Source organism: Dendrobates tinctorius, unplaced genomic scaffold, assembly GCF_039654945.1.
Source record: "Dendrobates tinctorius isolate UK_male_01 unplaced genomic scaffold, ASM3965494v1 ptg000060l, whole genome shotgun sequence".
NCBI lineage: Eukaryota > Metazoa > Chordata > Amphibia > Anura > Dendrobatidae > Dendrobates > Dendrobates tinctorius.
This window is the reverse complement of record NW_027361728.1, coordinates 58,565,167-58,585,879: the sequence shown is the minus strand read 5'-3', so window position 1 is coordinate 58,585,879 and position 20,713 is coordinate 58,565,167. Positions and strand designations below refer to the sequence as shown.

The 20,713-nt window shown below is 41.9% G+C and overlaps 1 protein-coding gene across 1 annotated transcript in view; it reads right to left on the bottom strand.

Moving 5' to 3' along the window:
* Positions 1 to 20,713, bottom strand: part of LOC141092636 (retinoic acid receptor responder protein 1-like) — a 28,684-nt gene that overhangs the window by 3,215 nt on the left and 4,756 nt on the right. The window contains exons 2-4 of the mRNA XM_073578981.1: positions 3,385 to 3,447; positions 2,650 to 2,824; positions 1,535 to 1,671 (exon numbers count right to left, since the gene is read on the bottom strand). Of these exons, the coding sequence (XP_073435082.1) occupies positions 1,535 to 1,671; positions 2,650 to 2,824; positions 3,385 to 3,447 (375 nt within the window). The remainder of the gene's footprint in view (positions 1 to 1,534; positions 1,672 to 2,649; positions 2,825 to 3,384; positions 3,448 to 20,713) is intronic.

Below are 20,713 nucleotides of genomic sequence, written 5' to 3'. Positions count from 1 at the left end.
ATATATATATTTCTAGTTCATACAGTTCTTAATTGCAGAATAGCCGCTGACACATTAGCCGGCTTTTCTTTTGTATAATCATTCTCCTGCCCGACATGAAATGACACATGGTTTACATATAGTTAACCATTTCATTTCATGTTTATTTTTTTATGTCTATCACTATTAATTATATGAGGGCTTGTGGGTTAAATTTTGGGCTTGTAGGGGTTCATTTAAGGGGTTAATTCGTTGTATTAAATTACGGGGACTCAATGCAGCCTCAGTGATGTCAGCGGGAGTCTCCGCAATTTAATACATCGAATTAACCCCTTAAATGAACCCCTACAAGCCCAAAATTTAACCCACAAGCCCTCATATAATTAATAGTGATAGACATAAAAAAATAAACATGAAATGAAATGGTTATGTCTATCACTATTAATTATATGAGGGCTTGTGGGTTAAATTTTGGGCTTGTAGGGGTTCATTTAAGGGGTTAATTCGATGTATTAAATTGCGGAGACTCCCGCTGACATCACTGAGGCTGCATTGAGTCCCCGTAATTTAATACAACGAATTAACCCCTTAAATGAACCCCTACAAGCCCAAAATTTAACCCACAAGCCCTCATATAATTAATAGTGATAGACATAAAAAAATAAACATGAAATGAAATGGTTACTTATGTGCAAACCATGTGTCATTTCATGTCGGGCAGGAGAATGTTATACAAAAGCCGGCTAATGTGTCAGCGACTATTCTGCAATTAAGAACTGTATGAACTAGAAATATATATCTTTATAACATGTATAAAATATATATATTTATTTAATGTGTCTATATCTATTAATTTGTTGCTTTATTTAACTGGACACTGTCATTTTACTGTATTTAGGAAAAAACTTGCCGGCTTTTGGTGCGATTTTTATCGTAACTCATACATCGGGTCCGTTTGCAATCCCATTTTTTCTCGCCCCCATAGACATGCATTGTCGAATCCGATCCGAAAATAGGTGACAATCGCAGCATGCTGCGATTGTCTCGGTCAGTGGATCGGATGCGATAAAAAAAAAAAAAATATATATATATCGCATGATGGGAGCAGCACCATAGAATAACATGGGTTCGAATGCAATGCAATTTTTTATCGCATTGCATTCGTCCGTTTTATTCGCCAGTGTGACTCCAGCCTAAGAGAAATTTCCAGCCACCTCTCTCCTAAGGACAGGAAGAAGAATGAGACGCCATCACTTGCTGTCATGCCGGAGACCACCTGCTCTCTAGACCAGTTGGAGCCAGTGATATATACCACCTTTTATTATTTTATAGATTCCCTGCTATTATTTTTTTTCTAAACCGGAGTCCTGCTTTAATTTATAATAACCTTTCATGAAAGATAATAAGTAATTCATCCACAATGACACCATGGACACAAAAAACATGAACAGTTTACCCTACACTATACCATTCATCAAGCCTAATCATATTACCAATTGCGTTAGGTGAAATATTTAGACTTTTTGGATGGTAAATGTAATCATATATTTCTTACCACTTGCTTTACAGATTTGATTTGTGCCATATTGTATTCATGACCCTCAGTGGTCTTATCCCATATAACGTAGCTGCATCCCAAATTAGCCAGATTCCACACCGCTTCTAGCTGTGGCTCAATATATCCAAAGCTGTCTGAAAAGGTTCAGGAGAAAGACACCAATTTATCATTTGCTAAAGCTAAATTGCAATATGATCACACTGGAAAAACAGCATCAGAAGTAAAGCAATTATATCATTTGTAAAAAAAAAAAAAAAAAAAAAAAAAGGCATAAAAATGCCACCAAAAACACAGATAGTAAAAGTAAGCCATAAAAATCTGCAAGTGGTTTTAGGCCAAAAAAAAACAAAACACAAAGCATTTGAAATAAAAGGTCTATAAAAAGCCTTTGGCTGTGTGGACACAGAGTTTTAAAAAAAAAAACAAAAAAAAAAAACACACACTTGGAAAACCTCTTCAAAAACTCTTCACATTCCTTTCTACTGTAAAACCACTTCAGTTCATGTTCAGTCTTTTGAATGATTTTATTTTCATTTCAGGTTTTTAAAACCCCTCCAGTGAAAAAAAGAAAAGTGTATGTCACTTCTTTTAAGGGACACCTGATGGAAAAAGCCCCAACCTAGTCACTGTCCAATCAAAAGGCTGCAAAGAACACTTAAAAAAAAAAAAAACTCCTCAAAGACACATCAGCACTAGTGATGAGCGAGTATATCGTTGCTCGGGTTTTCCCGAGCATGCTCGGGTGTCCTCCGAGTATTTTGGCGTGCTCGGAGATTTAGTTTTCGTTGCCTCAGCTGCATGATTTGCGACTGCTAGCCAGCTTGAATACATGTGTGGAATGCCTGTTTATTAGGGAATTCCCACATGTATTCAGCCTGTCTACAAGTCACAAATCATGCAGCTGAGACACCGAAAACTAAATCTCCGAGCACGCCAAAATACTCGGAGGACACCCGAGCATGCTCTGGAAAACCCGAGCAACGATACTACTCGCTCATCACTAATCAGGAATCAAAAAACTCCCCACAGAAGGAACATTTTCAGAAGTGGTTTCCACTAGAAAACTTATAGATTTTGAACACCTCGGGTGCAAAAAGCCTTAGTGGTCTCACCAGGAATGTTTTCTCCAGTGATGGGTACAGTCTGAGACTTCATGAGCTTGTAGAAGTTGTAGTCATCATCACTGGCTTGCTTCTGGATCTTGGAGCTAGAACAGTTGACATTAATGGCTGGTCGAGGTTTCCCTTCTTGGAAGAAGATGGTTGCTGTGCACAGTCCTAATTTTTCCTTTGAAACAGAAGAAAAAAAATAAGTGACCAATTCATCAAACAGTAGTTGTGCAGAAATGTTGCAACTTTGGTGGGGTTTTTTTTACATCAACACCAACTTTTTGAAAAGTGGGCATAGCTTTGCCTACAGAGAGTACTGGTGAGTGCGGCCCAGAAAAGTGGCGTAAACTATTACAGAAATGTACTCCAGTAACTGACTGCAGTATATTTCTTGCAGGGCAAACGGCAGCTGAAAGATGTGCCAAATTCATGAAGAAGTGGATGCCTCTCTGTGGGTTTGGTGCCTCTTACTCCAGTGCAATCTTCATTTCGGCGGGTGCACAAACACCAGGCTTGATGAATCTTGTTAATGAATAGTTATCCCCAAAACATAGGCTATTGAGAATGCACAGGTAATAAAAGCGCTTATTTTCACGTTTGGTTCCCAAGCACAAGAGCCGTAGTTTTCACACTAATGTAGAACACTGGTTACTAAGAAGCCTGTCTGGCTGTTGCAAAACTACAACACCCAGCATCTCAGGTGTAAGTAACTTAATACCGACGTAATTACGAACTCACCCTAGTATCAGATATTTGAGCAGTAAATTCCACGTAGTATTTCCGTCCAATTTCAGGAACAAGCTAGAGATATAAAAAAGAAAGAAATGTAATTAAAGTGCAATGTCAGAAAGGTTACAGTAACAACAGTGCATATTTTTTTCCCAAAAAACTTGAGATGAAAATTGAGGCGCGCCTTATAGTCCAAATGTAGCTTACTGGGGGGAGGGGCCGCCGTTGCGGCGGCAGGAGTGGGGCAAAGCTGCGGGCCCTGAGCTGGGAGGGGGAGTCTCAGCGGGAGCCATTGATATCCTGATGGTGGGCTTCAGGAAAATGTTGGCAGTACGAGGAAGGAGCGGAGTCCCTGCTACACACATAGATCTTCCGCTGGTGGGCTTCAGGAAAATGGCACTAAAGGTGGCGCTTGCGCAGATCAAGACCTTGGTAAGCTGAATTCGGACTATAAGACACTGCACGGTTGGCAGCAGTCATGAAGTCCAGAGCTGCAGTCACTATTCTACAGGCTGAATGCCGGCACAGAGATTGCTCTAGTGTGAAATCTTCATAGAGTAGGTTACCATGAAGTGCTGCAATGTCATCTGACGTAGGAAAGCGTCTGTCCCACTGTAGCAGAGAAGCCTAGGTAAGAGGTCACACAGGTATCGGACAACACTAGAAGTGTGAATGTAGCACTGAGTTATAATGCAGGGGATAATTAATGCAATTTATGGACAAGGTTAAACTGTAAGGATTTAAAGATCTGTAATATAAAAGGTGGAAAACTGACTTGGTATACTAAAGAACTGATCAAAGCATAATGTGGGAATATGCAATTAAGATGGGTTCAGAAGACTACTTTCACCATGGATGGTTTGGTAAATTTCACAACTTGTAAGGTAAAAATCTATGGTGAAAATATGCAACAATTCCACAAAACAATAGGCAAACTGTGAATCTGAAAATCTGGGACATGCCTGATACATGCACAGGTAGTTAGGATAAGTGGTGTGTGGTAAGTGACCATAGCACTGCCCCCGAATGACATCCTGATTGATGGGATGTGATCGAAGTTCTGGAGAGGTGAGACTCCCCTTAAACAAAACGTCACAGTAAGTAAAGAGAAAAAAAAAGATATAAGGATTAGCTATATAGGGAGAATTGTAAGGAATTTTAAAATATAGCTAATTACAAAAATGGTTTGGACTTAAAGATAGATATTTTTTAAAACTTATTATACCTATTGGAAAACCCCTTTAACAGTATATGACACAATTCTAGGATTCCACATGTTAGTGCCAGTGTGAAATCCTATAAATGTCCAGGAAAAACAGTTTTAAGGGGTACTGTGTTATTGATTCAGAGAAAGGGGAATTTCGGCTTCCCCAGGAAAATGTAGTGGCATTCAGGGCTGAAGTAGTCAGGGCTCAGCGGGTTAAAAAAAATTATGTTGTTATTATGTTGCAAGAAGTGCAATCTCTGCTTGGTATAATTTTGCATGTCGCATTATGCAGTAAACAACCAGTTATCGGATACTTGTGTTCTCATGGACGGTCATTTATACAAGCCCACCATGCTTCCAGTGACAGATCATTCAGTGTGCATAGGCTGACATTATTCTCAGCAGCACATGTTCTGTATGTTCAGAATAATGAGCTGTGGAGAGCAATGATTTTTCAGCAAGTTTAAAGATCACTGCACCCAACATATGAGTGTTTTGTTTGGGTGATAGCCACCCTATTTACTACTGATTTGTGCGATTATTGGAAAACAAATGTTCCTAGGAACACTCGTCCCCCAATAATTGGCAGTGCAAGTCCACCTTTAGGCTACTTTCAATTTTGCCTTCGAGAATTCCACTTGTCTTTTCTGTCATAGTAACAAACGTGGAACTGTTGTGAAAAAACAGATCTGTTGCATAACAAAGCAAAGGGGTCCCATTGATTATTATGTGGTCAGTCTGGGTTTCACTAGAACAGGGGTCCCCATCCTGTAGCTCGGGAGCCACATGAACTGTGGCTTGCGACTGCCAGCTTGGTGCATTAGCTCCAGGTCAAGCAAACAGGTATGAAGAGTACATCTCAAAGTGGTGAATTTTGTGAGTAGCCCTGCACAGAAGAGCAGATCTTACTGGTCTTAGGGGTTTGGAGATGTTTTAGGTAAGGTACGCTGGAGGATAATACTACCTGTTAGAGGAGATGCTCAAAGCTGGATGTGACAGAGTGTGTTGGGAGTCCTTGATGGGAGAATACTGAATGGGGGTATTGTGGGAACCCTTGGATATTGTTGCACTTCTTTGGAGTGATATCTGTGGAAAAGCTCTGGTTATCATTATACCTGTAATGGGGGCTTTGGATGACACTTCTTTGAAGGGGGTGGGAGCTGAATGTGGCTCGTGACCCTCTCTCTAAGCTGAATGTTACTCTCAAGGTCAGAAATGTTGGGGACCACTTAATTAGAAGTTTGTTTTTAGAATGGAGAAAATGACTTTTTCTCAATTCTAAAAACAGACATGTAACGGAATCCAAGAGAAGGATATAAATTATTAAATTAGTGGCCAACTAAAGGGCGCGCTCAATACAAGTGTGGTGAGTGAGGCCACGCCCACTGATTGGGAGTATATAGAACTCATACTTCCCCTCCCTTCCCGGATCTGGGTGACTGTATTACACACACACACAAAATTCCCTTGGACGCAGTAGCGTATTAGCGCTTTCTGTGTAGGAGTGGTGGAGCTGATGGTTTGCTTCCTGACACTGTAAAGGTATTCAATGTTTATGTATGTTATAAAAGGGTAACACTCAATAGAGCTGCATTCAGCTTAGACAGGGTTAACTGTGATGGTCGGCCCAGTTTGGGAAGGGGGAGCTGAGAGCTTGTGTCAGGTCAGGTTCAGGAAGTGATAGAGTTAGTGAGTGGTGAGCAGTGACAAGTGACAGGCTCAGGGCAGGTGCTGCTAGGGACAGTGTGAGCCCAGAGTTTCAGGGCAGCGAATTGTCAGAGAAACCCTTCGTACACGTTCCCTTTTGCCTGCCTGGGAACCTTGAGATAGATGTTGGGCCCGGGGGCACACTCCTTCTGTGGTGCTGAAGGAGAACTTGAACTCAAACTCTAAGAGGCGGAGTGAGATGGAATCCAGATCTACGGCTAGAAAAGAAGATTCCCTAGATCTATAGAAGAGAGTAAAAGGAATGTTCTACCTATACAGAGAACCAGGGCTGAAGTTGTGTCCAGTACCTGTGAACCTGTTGGGCCTTACCCTCTATACCTGCCTGTAAATACTGCCAATCACCAAGTAAAAGTTTGGTTGTTATTATGATCCTCATGCCTCCTGGATTGATTGCTGCCCTGGTTAAAGAAGAGGGATTCCTGGAGTCATAAGAGGCCTGCGGCCCCGAAGTGAGATGCATCTCACATACAGCAACACACTGGGACATGAGTTGTCTGCAGGATGGCAAAGCAAGTGGGGTCTGAAAGTCGCCCTCGTCTACCTCACTTGGGCATCTTACATCTGTACACATTACTGTCTCCCCAGTTTGAACATATTACGTCAGTTCATTTCTGACTGTGAAACAAGAAACAATGGCTTCCCCACTTGTGATTTGCACAAAAGTTATTTCTTTGTGGTCCGAGAAGTGTCAGGTGCCAATGTTTATTGAAGACTTCATACACAGTATGGAGTAAGTGTGTATGAATAGACAGCGAAATTCAAGGAAGGTTACAGTAGTGTCATTAAGAAGAAGTTTGTTGCCCGAACGACTGACAACTGATAGCAACATGGATCATGCACAGGAACTAATTACGACGACAAAGAGTCTAAAAACACTACCATACTTGTCAGTAAGTCATGTCTGGTACTGTAACTCCATTGTAGTCACATTCTTTAAAGAGGTTCTCCGTAAATAGAAAAAAAGAAAATGTCATTATAAACAGATTCCTAAATCGTATTAATCATCGCCTCACAATTGTTTTCTCTAGGTAGGTATTCACTATAGAATTAAAATGATTGTTGTCTTGTTACAGTGCCCTATAATGTTAGAATCAGTGCCTATATCATGTGCAGTATAAAGCTCCACCTCTTCCCATTATGCATAATATTGGTGATAACATGGGGCTGACATAAGAAGAGGCTGCTCACACTGCTGTCCACCATATCTTTCTGATCCAGTACTGCAGATACCAGGGGGGGGGCTGTGGTAAAAAGAGGCTGCTCAAACTGCTGATCACCATATCCTTCTGATCCAGTACTGCAGATTCCAGGGGGGCTGTGGTAAGAAGAGGCTGCTCACACTGCTGTCCACCATATCCTTTTGATCCAGTACTGCAGATTCCAGGAGGGGTGTGGTAAAAGGCTGCTCACACTGCTGATCACCATATCCTTCTGATCCAGTACTGCAGATTCCAGGGGGGCTGTGGTAAGAAGACACTGCTCACATTGTTGTCTACCCTGTATATCTGATCCAATATTGGAGATACCAGGGGGCTAAGGTAAGAAGAGACTGATCACTCCGCAGTCCACCTTGTTTATCTGACTGAATACTGGGAGTGGCGAAGAGGGATGAGAAAAGAAGAGGCTGCTCACACTGCTGTCCATCCTGTCTTTCTGATCTAATACTGGAAATGCCATGGGGGCTTAGATAAGAAGAGACCACTCACACTGCTGCTATCCACCTTTTCTATTCCTATAGAATCCACTTTAAGTGGTACATTGTCACAGAGCAGACCCCACTGAGAATTCCCATCTTATAAGGGTAGAAAGCAGCTTTAATAAAGAGAGGCTCTGCTTCTGTAGGACTCAGCAGCACAATGTAATACTATATTTATGTAGTGTAAACACCAGAAGCTTTTATTGAACTGGTACTTGCAGATGGAAATGATCCTCCCTCACCTCAATTATAATCACACATAAAATTCCTGTTTTCTTCATGCAGGATGATTGTCCATGCTGATTTTGGCTAATCTAGTTGCCAGAACTGGGAGAAAACTCAGGGGAAAATACCGCATATGTTGTTGAACTTACTTGTTACTTGTTACTACCATAAAAGAAAACAACAAAATTATTTAATAAATATCACATTAAATGAACAACTAAAATATTTGGGGGTGCTCTAGTAAATGTAAAAAATGTATTTCATGTTGTTAATATAAACATTGCAGGCACCCCTCATTGTGAGTATCACTTTGTCCTTGCAATGATCAATAGATATATTGATTTATTTTTTACTCTATCCTAAATTCTCTCCCCTTTTCTCCATCCAGTTTTTATTTACTTCTTTTCCAGCCCTCTTCTCTTCTTCTGCCCCGACCTACTCCTTGTTGGCTTTCTTAAAGGAAATCTATCAGTAGGATCAACCCTCCCAAACTATCTTATGGGAATGTACATCGTAGAAAGTTGAATAAATGATGCAATACAATGTCTTATTTTAGAGTAAAACACATTTTCTAAATATGTTTAGATCTATGGGTGGGACATAAAGAGATTTCCCCCAGAGCTTATTTCCAATGCAAGGGGGCATTACCAGTGTGAGACATGTAATGACTGACAGTCTGCTCTCCTGATTTACATGTCTCACACTGGTAACTCCCCCTTTCATTTACAATAACACATAATCTGGAAGCAGATTCGCAGAAGATCAGAGTTGGGGCCATTAAAGCTCATTTACAAGTTAAGAAAAAGTGGATTTCTCGGGAATAAGACATCAGATTGCAGATGCTGTATATTTATGGCTGTGCATATAGAGATCGTTGTCAATCACGAGCAGAACTACCTAGTGGTCTCCTGAGCATAGAAAACGCATGGACTTTAATAGATACAACTATATATCAATTTGCTTAGTTCTTTTCCATACAAGGCAGTCCACAGGTAATGCTGCAGAAATAGCATAAAAGGTTCCTTTTAAGGGGGTCATATACATAAAGAAATGTTCTCATGTTTAAAAGTTGTAACCTATATATAATACAGGTAATTTACTGATCCCAAGAACAGGGCTCCGATATGGTGTATCTGAATGGAGCTGTGGCGTGAGATGCGCATAACAGCGGCAATCAATCTTTATAGGACTGCTGGACACAGACGAGTACAGGGCTCTGCTTTTTTTTCTGGCCGATGGCAATAAAAAGAGAATAACTATTTAGAGGGAATCTGTCACTGGGTTTCTGCTACCAGATCTGGGAGCAGCATGATGTAGGGCAGAGACCTTGATTCCAGTAATGTATCTGGGCAGCGTGTTGTATTTATTATAAAATCCCTCATGAATTTGGAGGACTACGTGGCAGCAGGTATACTAGTCCTCTAGTAATGATTTGGAACCAATGTCTCAGTCTCTATATTATGTTGCTCTCAAACAAAATAGCAAATAGTGACAGATTATCTTTAAAGGGGTTGTCCAGTAATATTTTTTTTTTTACTGTGAGCCTAAAAACCCACAGGCAGGTCATTGCTAACAGAGGCAGCAACCTTCCTGTTGTGCCTGGCGCTGGCTCGAAACAGTCACTTCTCCACACTAACAGAGCAGCTCTTCTACTGGGCTGCTCTGCTCTGTTGATGGGGTGTGACTGCCAACGTCATCCTGAGTGACAGCCGCCTCCCTGCAGTTAGGCAGCCGGAGCCGGTTGTCAATCAGCATGACGTCAGCAGTCATGCCCTGTCAACAGAGTAGAGCAGAAGGGAAAACAACGCTCTGTCGACGTGAAGTCACTGGGAGTGTCGGTAGGAGTGGTCAATGAACTCTGTGCCGGCAGAGATCAACAACTACCTGTCTGTTATTAGGTCCGTAGTAATAAAATAAATAAATAGTCCTAACACCTTTAAGGGGTTATGCTCAACATTTCTTTTCACCAACATCTGCAAAAAAGGAAAGTCACAGCTCAGGAATACACATTTGATGGTCAGTTGATGCCTCTGAAATTGACAGGTACAAACGACATTCATCTATTGTGTATGGCCACCTTTAGTCTGTATATTGTTTATATAGCCCCTTTGCTAAAAGTTTATATTCATATTAAACACATTAACACTCACATAGAAATATCACATTCATATTGAAAAAAAAAAAAAAAAAACCAAACACTTTAGGGAACATCAGTAACACTCTGCACTTTCCACCCAAATCTGCTATTTCCTATATCAATAAATAAAATTAGTAATGTATTAATTATAGTAGATACTAATAGTAGACCAAGTGTAGGGACATTGGTATGAGATGTAACCCTAGAGGCAGGAAGGATACACGAGGATGATCTGTACATCACAATCACTCACAGGCAAACATTCCAACACAGCAGAACAGGTCAAGTGTCCATGAACATTCTGACCAAGTGCGGATGCAGCCACCAAAGCCGCTGGGACTACATAGCAATCCCAGGTTTACACTGATGGAACTGCAGACAAAAAAAAAAAAATGCATCTCCTTCCATACGACAGTTGGAATGATTTTGTGTCCAAGGATATATTTTTACTGAAACACTCCCATTGCCGATGAAGTTGGGAAACAGTACAGTGTATAACAGTGTCTGTACATTATGGAGCTGAAGCCTTAAAGGGAATCTGTCACCCCATTTTTCGACTATGAGCTGCCGACACCTCCATCAGGGGCTTATCTACAGCATTCTGTAATGCTGTAGATAAGCCCCCCCCCCGATGTAACCTGAAAAATGAGTGAGATTATACTCACCAGGGGGTGGTCCGGTTTTGGTCCGATGGGTATTGTGGTCCAGCGCCTCCCATCTTCTAACGGTGACATCCTCTTCTTTGCTGCCTGTCGTTGCTCCGATGCAGGCGCACTGCTCTGCCCTGTTGAGGGCAGAGCAGAATACTGCAGCGCGCAGGCACTGGACCTCTCCTGGCGCCTGCGCACTGCAGGACTCTGCTCTGCCCTCAACAGGGCAGAGCAGTGAGCCTGCACAGGAGCCACGACAGGCAGCAAAGAGGACGTCACCGTTAGAAGATGGGAGGTGCCGGACCTGACCGCGACACCCATCGGACCAAAACCGGACCCAGACCGCCCCTGGGTGAGTATAATACATCTCCTTTTTCTTCTCTTTCAGGTTACATTGGGAGCTTATCTACAGCATTACAGAATGCTGTAGTTAAGCCCCTGATGTCGCTGCCGGTAGTCGAAAAATGGGGTGACAGAGTCCCTTTAAAGTGGCTGCATAGTGAAGATCATCACAAAGTGGGGATCACAGATTTGTACCCCAGTCTATGAGCTGAAATAGTGGCACTGTATGAGCTGCTCATGTTCCGCAGAGCTCCAGCTGTTTCTGTACCATAGACAAGAAAAAGCCAGCTCACCGATAATTCAAAGAAGGTGCACGGAACTCCGTCCTGGTCAGACATAAATAATCAAATGGAAAAACAGCATGAATGCTCCGGGAAGGATCAGAAGACAGGAGGTAACAAGCGACATGTTTAGATCACATCCATGATCTTTATCAAAGCTCCGAGAGCTTTGATAAAGATCACGGATGTGATCGAAATGCGTCGCTTGTTCCCTCCTATCATCTGATCTTTCCCGGACCATTCATGTATTTTTTCCAATAAAAGACTTGCATTTTATCCAAGGAGCTGGAGCATAGCTGTTTTTCCATTTGTTTCTGTACTACATGGACATCCATTCAACTAAATAGCCAATATGTAATACTATATCCTAGCCGTCTGTGGTTCCCTGGCAAAAAATAAGGTGCTTGCCTGGGGTGCAGGGAGTGGGACCTGTGATGATCTGTCCCCACCCACGTAAGGTCAGGACTTTGACTAGGCCACTCCACTGGTTTTTTCTTAAGCCATTCAGAGGTGGACTTGCTGGTTTATTTTAGATCATTGTCCTGCTGCATAACCCAAGTGCGCTTGAGGTCACAGATGGCCGGTCATTGTATGATGTTCCTTTTCTGAAGTGCTGTTACTTCTATGCAAGATATAATGGGACATACACCTTCCAAACAGTTCAACTTTCGTCTCGTCGGTCCACAGAGTATTCTCCCAAAAGTATTGGGGATCATCAAGATGTTTTCTGGCAAAACTGAGACAAGTCTTTATGTTCTTATTGCTCAGCAGTGGTTTTTGCCTTGGAACTCTGCCATGCAGGCCATTTTTTTCCAGTCTCTTTCTTATGGTGTAGTCATGAAAAGTGACCTTAACTGAGGAACGTGGGGTCTGCAGTTCTTTGGATGTTGTTGTGGAGTATTTTGTGACCTCTTGGATGAGTCATCGCTGTGTTCTTGGGGTAATTTTGGATGGCCACTCCTGGGAAGGTGCACCACTGTTCCATGTTTTCACTATTTGTGAATAATCACTCTCACTGCGGTTCGCTCAAGTGCCAAAGCTTGCAAAATGGCTTTATAACCTTTTCCAAACTGATAGATCTCAATTACTTGTTTCTCATTTGGTCCAGAATTTCTTTGGTCGTGGCATAATATCTAGCTTTAGAGGAACTTTTGGTCTACTTCACTTTGTCAGGCAGGTCCTATTTAAATGATTTTTTGATTGAGAACAGGTGTGGTAGTAATCAGGCCTGCGTGTGGCTAGGTAATTTGAACTCAGCTTCCCAAAGATGTGATAAACCAGTCAATGGCCAAAAAGATAAATTTTGGTCTCATCACTCCAAATTACCTTGTTCCAGAAGTTTTGAGGCATGTTTCTGTGCTGTTTTGCCTACTGTAGGCGAGATACTTTGTGGCATTTGTGCAGTATTGGGTTTTACTTCTGGTGACTTGCCCATGCAGCCCATTTTTCTTCAAGTGCTTCCTTATTGTGCATCTTGAAACAGCCAGACCGCTAGTTTTCAGAGAGTCCAGTATTTCTGATGTTATTTGTGGGTTTTTCTTTGCATCCTGAACAATTTTCCTGGCAGTTGGGGATGACATTTTTGTTGGTCTACCTGACCTTGGTTTTGTTTTTTTACAGAGCCCCTGATTTTCTATGTATTAATCACAGTTTGAACTCTGCTGACTGGCATTATCAATTCCTTGGATGCCTTTTTGTATCCCTTTCCTGTTTTATACATTTCAACTACCTTTTCCCGTACGTCCGTTGACAATTCTTTTCCTCTCCCCATGACTCACAATCCAGAAATGTCAGTGGCTGGATGAAAGATGCAAGAGTCTGTCTGGATCCCAGAAACTCACTCAGCTTTTATGCACACACTGATTACAAGCAAACAGGTCACAGATGAGGATGTTACCTTTAGTAGCCATTCAAACCCATTTGTGTCAACTTCTGTGCATGTATTCAGGCCAAAATTACCAGGGTATGTGAATAGTGATGAGCGAGTATTCTCGTTGCTCGGGTTTTCCCCGAGCATGCTTGGGTGTCCTCCGAGTATTTTGGCATGCTCAGAGATATAGTTTTCGGTGTCTCAGCTGCATGATTTGCGACTTGTAGACAGGCTGAATACATGTGGGAATTCCCTAACAAACAGGCATTCCACACATGTATTCAAGCAGTCTAGCAGTCACAAATCATGCAGATGAGACGACGAAATCTAAATCTTCGAGCAAGCCAAAATACTCGGAGGACACCCGAGCAAAGAGTATACTCGCTCATCACTATATGTGAACTTTTGATCAGGGTCATTTGGATGTTTTGGGTTGTCATTATGATTTAAAAAGAGAAAACACAGTAGTTTAATAAATGGCTTCACCCAACCACTAACCTTGAGTGGAGAAAAAGTTTTGGTTTTATAATTCATATTCTCTGAAAAACCGCCAAGAAAACCAAATATCTGCTGGGGTATGTAAACTCTTGAGCACAACTGTATACGTGATAATGCTACGGTGTTGCATTCTATACAGAGCACAGACAATCTCTCTTCCTCAAAACAAATTGTATGGTTTGAGGATTCTGAGTTGACTAGAGCACTGCACTCTCTTCCATGACGACACAAACGAAGAAATCCCAAACCTAAACTGAAATAGGATTCTGAGAACCCGGGAGACTTAAATCCATAGTAACATCTCGGCACTCACTTTTGAATAGTCTAAAGATTTACTTAAAAGGCAATCGTTGTCATACAGATGTTTAACAAATTAGATAGATGCTGGATTATCAACTATTCCGGACTATCAGAAGGTCAACAAGATAAAATCAGAACAACCTGTGCTGCCATTACTCTGGTTTTTAACTAAAGCAGAGACAAATAATGATCTCTGTGCACTCTAAAATTCTACGTTATCTTTCTGTTCTGCGCAGAAAACTCTCAGGCTAAGTGCACACGTTGCAGAAAATTTCTGCACAAAAACCTGAATCCCTTCCCAGAAACCGCACCTATTTTTCCGCGGCGGTTTTGATGCGTTTTTTAATGCAGCGGTTTCTAAAAGCATGGGAGAAGCCTAAACCGCGGAAAAAAAAACACAAAATTAATGTGCATGCTGTGGTTTTTACCGCGATGCGGTTTTTTCGCGATAAAAAACGCATCAATGTGCACAAAAAGTGCAAAATGCATAGAAATGACTGTGCACCTTATTTTTAGCGGTTTTATAGTGAAAACCGCGGTAAAAACCGCTAAAAAAATGCTGTGTGAACACAGCCTCAGAATTTCTGGACTCATACAAGATGCTATATACGCGTTTTTGCGGCTGCGTTTTTTCTACCAAGAGATGCAGAAATTTCTGCACCAAATACTGAATGTGTGCACACACTCTTACAAAAGGAAACTCTTAAATAAGCAAACAGTAAATGAACAATAAACGAATAACAAGATTTGCACTTTAAACGTCCTTCGTTCACATTTTCCCAGTTTCTAGAACATAAGAAAGAGGAGCACTAGCGACACATAACTGTGTTATGACTAGAGGGTAGAAAAACAATTCAGGAGCACATGCCAGGCCTAGCAGTGAGGATGGGAGAAGTTATTGGGACAGTGACCTTTCTGTAGGAACAAGAACGAGTCTCATGTGGCCTTTTTGTCTAGAGCATGTGCTGACAGATTGGCTGGCGGTGCGGCCTTCCTGCAAACCTTCCCTTTATTGGAACATCCTGCACCAAATGTCAGTGTGATAAATAATCCCAGTCAATATGTTACTTCAAGACGGCCACGTATAACTTTATCTTACGTGTTCCAAGTGCTCACTGGCAGACAGTCATAAAAAAGCAAAACAAGTAAAACTAACAGACCACGCAATGAGTGTCAGGCATGTGTGAATGATTTACTTTGGTAGAACAGGTTACACTGTATGTATTTTACAATTTCACATATTCCAATATTTAGGTCCATCCTGCCAATAGGTCATCAATAGCATATGCCCGGACAAATCATTTGGGAGCATAGATATACGGATTACAGACCCTGCTGGCAGACAAGCTCACTGGTGTACTTTGCTGTTAACTCATTCTGCTGCCAGCTATGTGCTGTGACACACACAGGCAGTAGAAGCTAAACTGTCCAATATTTTGAATGAAACTCTATTAGATAAATGTTTTACAGATAGAAAAAAAATACATTCATTTAAAAACAACCTCCCATGAAAGTTTTTGCCCTCTTAACATATTACACTGTGTACTTACAATTGCTCATTTTGCCTTTCTTCCCAGCTAATTCTTTTTTCTCTGCTTTATGTAAAAACAGGAAATCTCTTGTCCCTGAATTTATCATTCCCTTCTTCACCTCCTGACCCAGCTGCTCCCTCCTCCCCCTGCCAGGGACTTTTAAAGTGACTGATGACTCATACAGGGAAAATTGACCTCCTGTTTCTGCATAGAGCTTAGAAATATTCAGATAGTCAATTTGTAATTACATGATGTCACTGACCTAATAGAAAAGATGAGTCTTAACTGGGTAGAAAGGCAAAATGAGCAATTGTAAGTACACAGTGCTATATAATGATGACTGCAATATAGACTGCTCAAAAATATAAAGGGAACACTTAAACAACACAATGTAACTCCAAGACAATCACTTCTGTGAAATTAACCTGTCTAGTTATGAAGCAACACTGTGAATCAATTTCTCCTGCTGTTGTGCAAATGGAACAGAAAGCAGGTAGAAATAGGCAATTCGCCAGACAACACCTATAAAAGGAGTGGTTCTGCAGGGGGTGACCACAGACCATTTCTCTGTACTCATCATTTTTTGGCTGTTGTTTTGGTTACCTTTGCATTTTGTTATTGCTCTCACCCCTAGAGGTACTGTACAGTAGTATGAGACAGTGTTTACAAATCCACAGAAATTCCTCAGTTAGTGCATCTCAGCCAGGATGGCACATAGGCCAGTACACTAGGATCCATGGAGGGGGCCGTATGAGGGCAACAACCAAGCAGCAGGACCTCTACCTCCTCCTTTGTGCTAGGAGGAGCAGTGACAGAGCCCTGCAAAATGACCTCCAGCAGACCACTAACATCCATGTGTCTCCTCAAACTGTCAGAAACTGACTCCATGAGGGTGGTATGGGGGCCCGATGTCTACAAGTGGGTGTTGTGCTTACAGCCCTACACCGTGCAGGGCGATTGGCAGACGATTGGCAGACTCTGCATTGGTACCCTGTGCTCTTCCTTAATGAGAGCGGGTTCACACTGAGCACATAACAGAGTCTGGAGACGCCGTGGAGAACATTCTGCTGCCTGCAGCAACCGCTAGCATATAATCCTACAAAAATTCTGGAGTATAATGCCCCATAGTAACAATTTGAGCAAAAAGATCTTTAAAAATGCAAAATTTTACTTTATTACTACAATTCAATAACATGATATAAACAAACAGCATATATTGATGAGTAAAGGTGAATGACATGGCGGGAAAACCCAGCAAAAACACATGGCACACCATGTAAGCAGTAATTTAACTTTAGTTTTGAGTGGACTGAATGACACTCTTTGTCCTTACACATGTAGTACAATGTAGATGGTAAAGAGTGGGGCAAGATAGCGTATACACCCTTACAAGTGGAATTTATAAAGCAAAAAAAGAGTCAGTTGCTAATATTGTAGTGTCCCACATAATGCATCATTGCACACAATCCAACTAAAGAAAATGCCTACATGAATGTAAAGTGCCCCAAATAGTGCTCACCCATAAGGGATACCTGCTGGGAATGTCCACCTTAGCCACAATCTCCAGCATGACTGGTTTTGGAGTGGCCTTGTAATGGTGTGGGGAGGCATGTCTTTGGAGGGCCGCACAGCCCTCCATGTGCTAGCCACAGGTACCATAACTGCCATTAAGTACTGGGATGAGATCCTCAGACCCATTGTGAGACCATATGCATGTGCAGTGGGCCCTGGGTTCCTTCTGATGCAGGACAATGCTAGGCCTCATGTAGCTGTAGTGTGTCAGAAGTTCCTGCTGGATGAAGGTATTGAAGCTATGGACTGGCCTGCCCATTCCCCAGACCTGAATCCGATGGTGTCCCAGATGTGCTCAATTTCTCGTTCCATCCACTAACGCCACGTTGCACCCTCACACTGTCCAGGAGGTGACTGATGCTTTAAAACAGGTCTGGGGGGAGATCCCTTAGGAAAACATCTGCCGCCTCATCAGGACCATGCCCAGGTGTTGTTGGGAGGTCACTCAAGCACCTGGAGGCCAAACACACTACTCAGCATCATTTCCTAGTCTTGAGGCATTTCCACTGAAGTTGGATCAGCCTGTAATTTGATTTTCCACTTTGATTTTGAGTATTATTCCAAATCCAGACCTCCATGGGATATTCATTGTGATTTACATTGATCATTTTTATGTCTTATTGTTCTCAACGCATTCCACTATGTAATGAATAAAGATTTGCAACTGGAATATTTCATTCAGTGGTATTTTACTACTGAATGAATACTAGAATGTGGTATTTTAGTGTTCCCTATATTTATCAGCAGTTTATTAAGAGGATAAAAACATTGACGGGAGTGCTTAAGTAATAAAATGCTCCTAAATGTGTCCCTAATCCCATAAAGGTATGTTCAATATTTTTTGTTACCTTTGTTCTGAATTAGAGGAAAATAATTACTTGTCATTTAAAAAATAAGGCTGAGTGCAGACGGAGTTTTTAGTACTGCGGATTTTTCCGTGCAGAATGGAAGAAATCCGCAGGTCAAATGACCTGCATTTTTCCTGCGGATTTCTTCCATTTTTCCTGCGGTTTCCTTGCGTTTTTTGTGCGGTTTTCCACTGCGGACTACCCCCTGCGGATTTGGAGACAGGGGCGGTGGAAAACTGCACAAAACAAGTGACATGCTGCTACTGTACATCACAATGCGGATATGCAACGTTTCTGCGCGGAAAAATCCGCTGCAAATCTGCATCGTGTGCACACAGCCTAAAAATCTAAAAACAGCTTAAATTGCAATGTTTGAACTTACTCTTATAGCGTGTTTGTTTGTTTTTTTAAATATACGGTACATAAAAATTTTATTAAATATTTCCACAATACAGTTACCATTTACTCAGTGTGCCTGACTCTGCTGGACCTGGCACACAGGAACCTGGATGCATTGTGGAACCCGCTTTGTATACAAATATTAATTCCTTTGTTGCAATCAAAGTTAATCAGAGCCGCGCGACCCAAAGCTGGAGCATCCAACAGAAGACCAATTGACTATTTGTTATGGCAACCGTTCAACTATGCAATGACTGCTATGGCAACCAGCTAGTTTGTCATTAATACGCAGCTTCTTATTTTATGCTAATAAGATGATTGTGTGTGCAGGACAGCAGATACAAAAGAGGCAGGAGAAATACTAATGGGCGAACAGACACTACAGCTGTAGAACCCCGTCCACACTCGCTGCGGTTTCACATGCTTTGGAGTGTTTGCACACTGCCCGATGGCTACGTGTGTTTCCAGTTTCATAATACTGATCACCTATATATACTATACGATCTGACCATCATGTGTTTGTAAGGACCACGGCTCTCGCAAGTGCTGACTTGTGAATTCTTAAGCCGTGTGCACTGTGCGCTGAGAGGATTCTCCGATGCGTGACTGCAAGTATTCGATTTGCATACATGTGGTCACATGCCGACTAGACATGTGCAGCCTTGCTAAATACAAGTGTATTGAGCAAGGTCGAACAAGTCTAGTTGTAATGTGGCTGGAAGTATGTAAATTGCATACTTGCAGTCACTTCACCGCCCGCCCCCAGCGCCAGAGAATTCTCACAGCAATCAGCATGTGCAATGTGAGGATCCACATTAACATACTGTCTGCAGAATTGTAGCCTATGGCCCAACTGTGAGCTCTCCAAAGCTGATATTAGAGGCAGCTTTACCCCTGCAGAATTGGAGGAGTGCAGTGGCCCTGAATCTCACCGGATCCAGTGATTTGGCCAATTTCAGAGCAGCACTTTCAAGCTCTATATCAAAGAGTTTGTAAGAGCTGCGCTTCTTGCCTGTGAGTCTGGCCATGACTAATAGAATGCAGACGTGGCTGGTAACCTAGGCAACGAGCAGTAAACAATAACATTAAAAATCCCTCTGTTCTTGAGAACAGAAAGGATTTTTATAAACAAGTCAATTGCAGAGTTGATGGTTTTCTCAAGCATTTTGCAAGTCAACCCATGTATGTTGTGGAGAAAATGGTTATAAATCAGGAAAATCAGCTGACTTTGACAGTGATGTTCTTAGATGAAACAGCGGTAAGACAAGACACTACTTCTCTGCCTGAATGTCCATCCTCAGCATTTATGTTCTCAATCAGGATTTAACATACAATATGTGTATATATGTAGGAGTGAAGTGCACGGCGAAGTGTCTGGTGAGCTTCTTTAGGCCGGGATCACACATGCGAGAAACTCGGACGAGTCTCGTATTTTAATACCCGGCACTGCCGCCGGCACTCGGATCGGAGCATGCAGCTGCATAGAAATACATGGAGCCGCACGCTCCGCTCCCGAGTGCCGGCGGCAGTGTCGGGTATTAAGATACGAGACTCGTCCGAGTTTATCGCATGTGTGATCCTGGCCTTATTCTGTAGGTGTCATATCAGAGCCCAGGAATTTGACAATAGTGGGTCTTGAAAAATGTGGGTTGAATGAAGCTCTAGCCAAAAACTTTACAGGCGACTACAGTATCTTCTCCAGTACAACTGCTATACGTGGGTCGAATGGACGTTAATGCCAGAGATTAGAAACTGTATGAACAGCTGCAGACATTTGAGCCTTGTGTTTGGCGCGGTGTTACAAAAGGTCTCTTAGAAGAACACACAATTGTAAATTTTGTGGTTAAAGGCTGTAAATGCCAACATGATCTAAAAAAAATAGTGAATGTGAAGTTCAATGTTTCCAGCTATAAAAAAAAAAAAAAATGATTTTGCATAAGAAAAATGGTTTATATGGCCTGGAATATCAGTTTGTGTTCTACATTTCTGTCTTACCACCATCTGTATAATAGCCATACTCCTGCATTTACTCATCTAGCCATACTCCTGCATT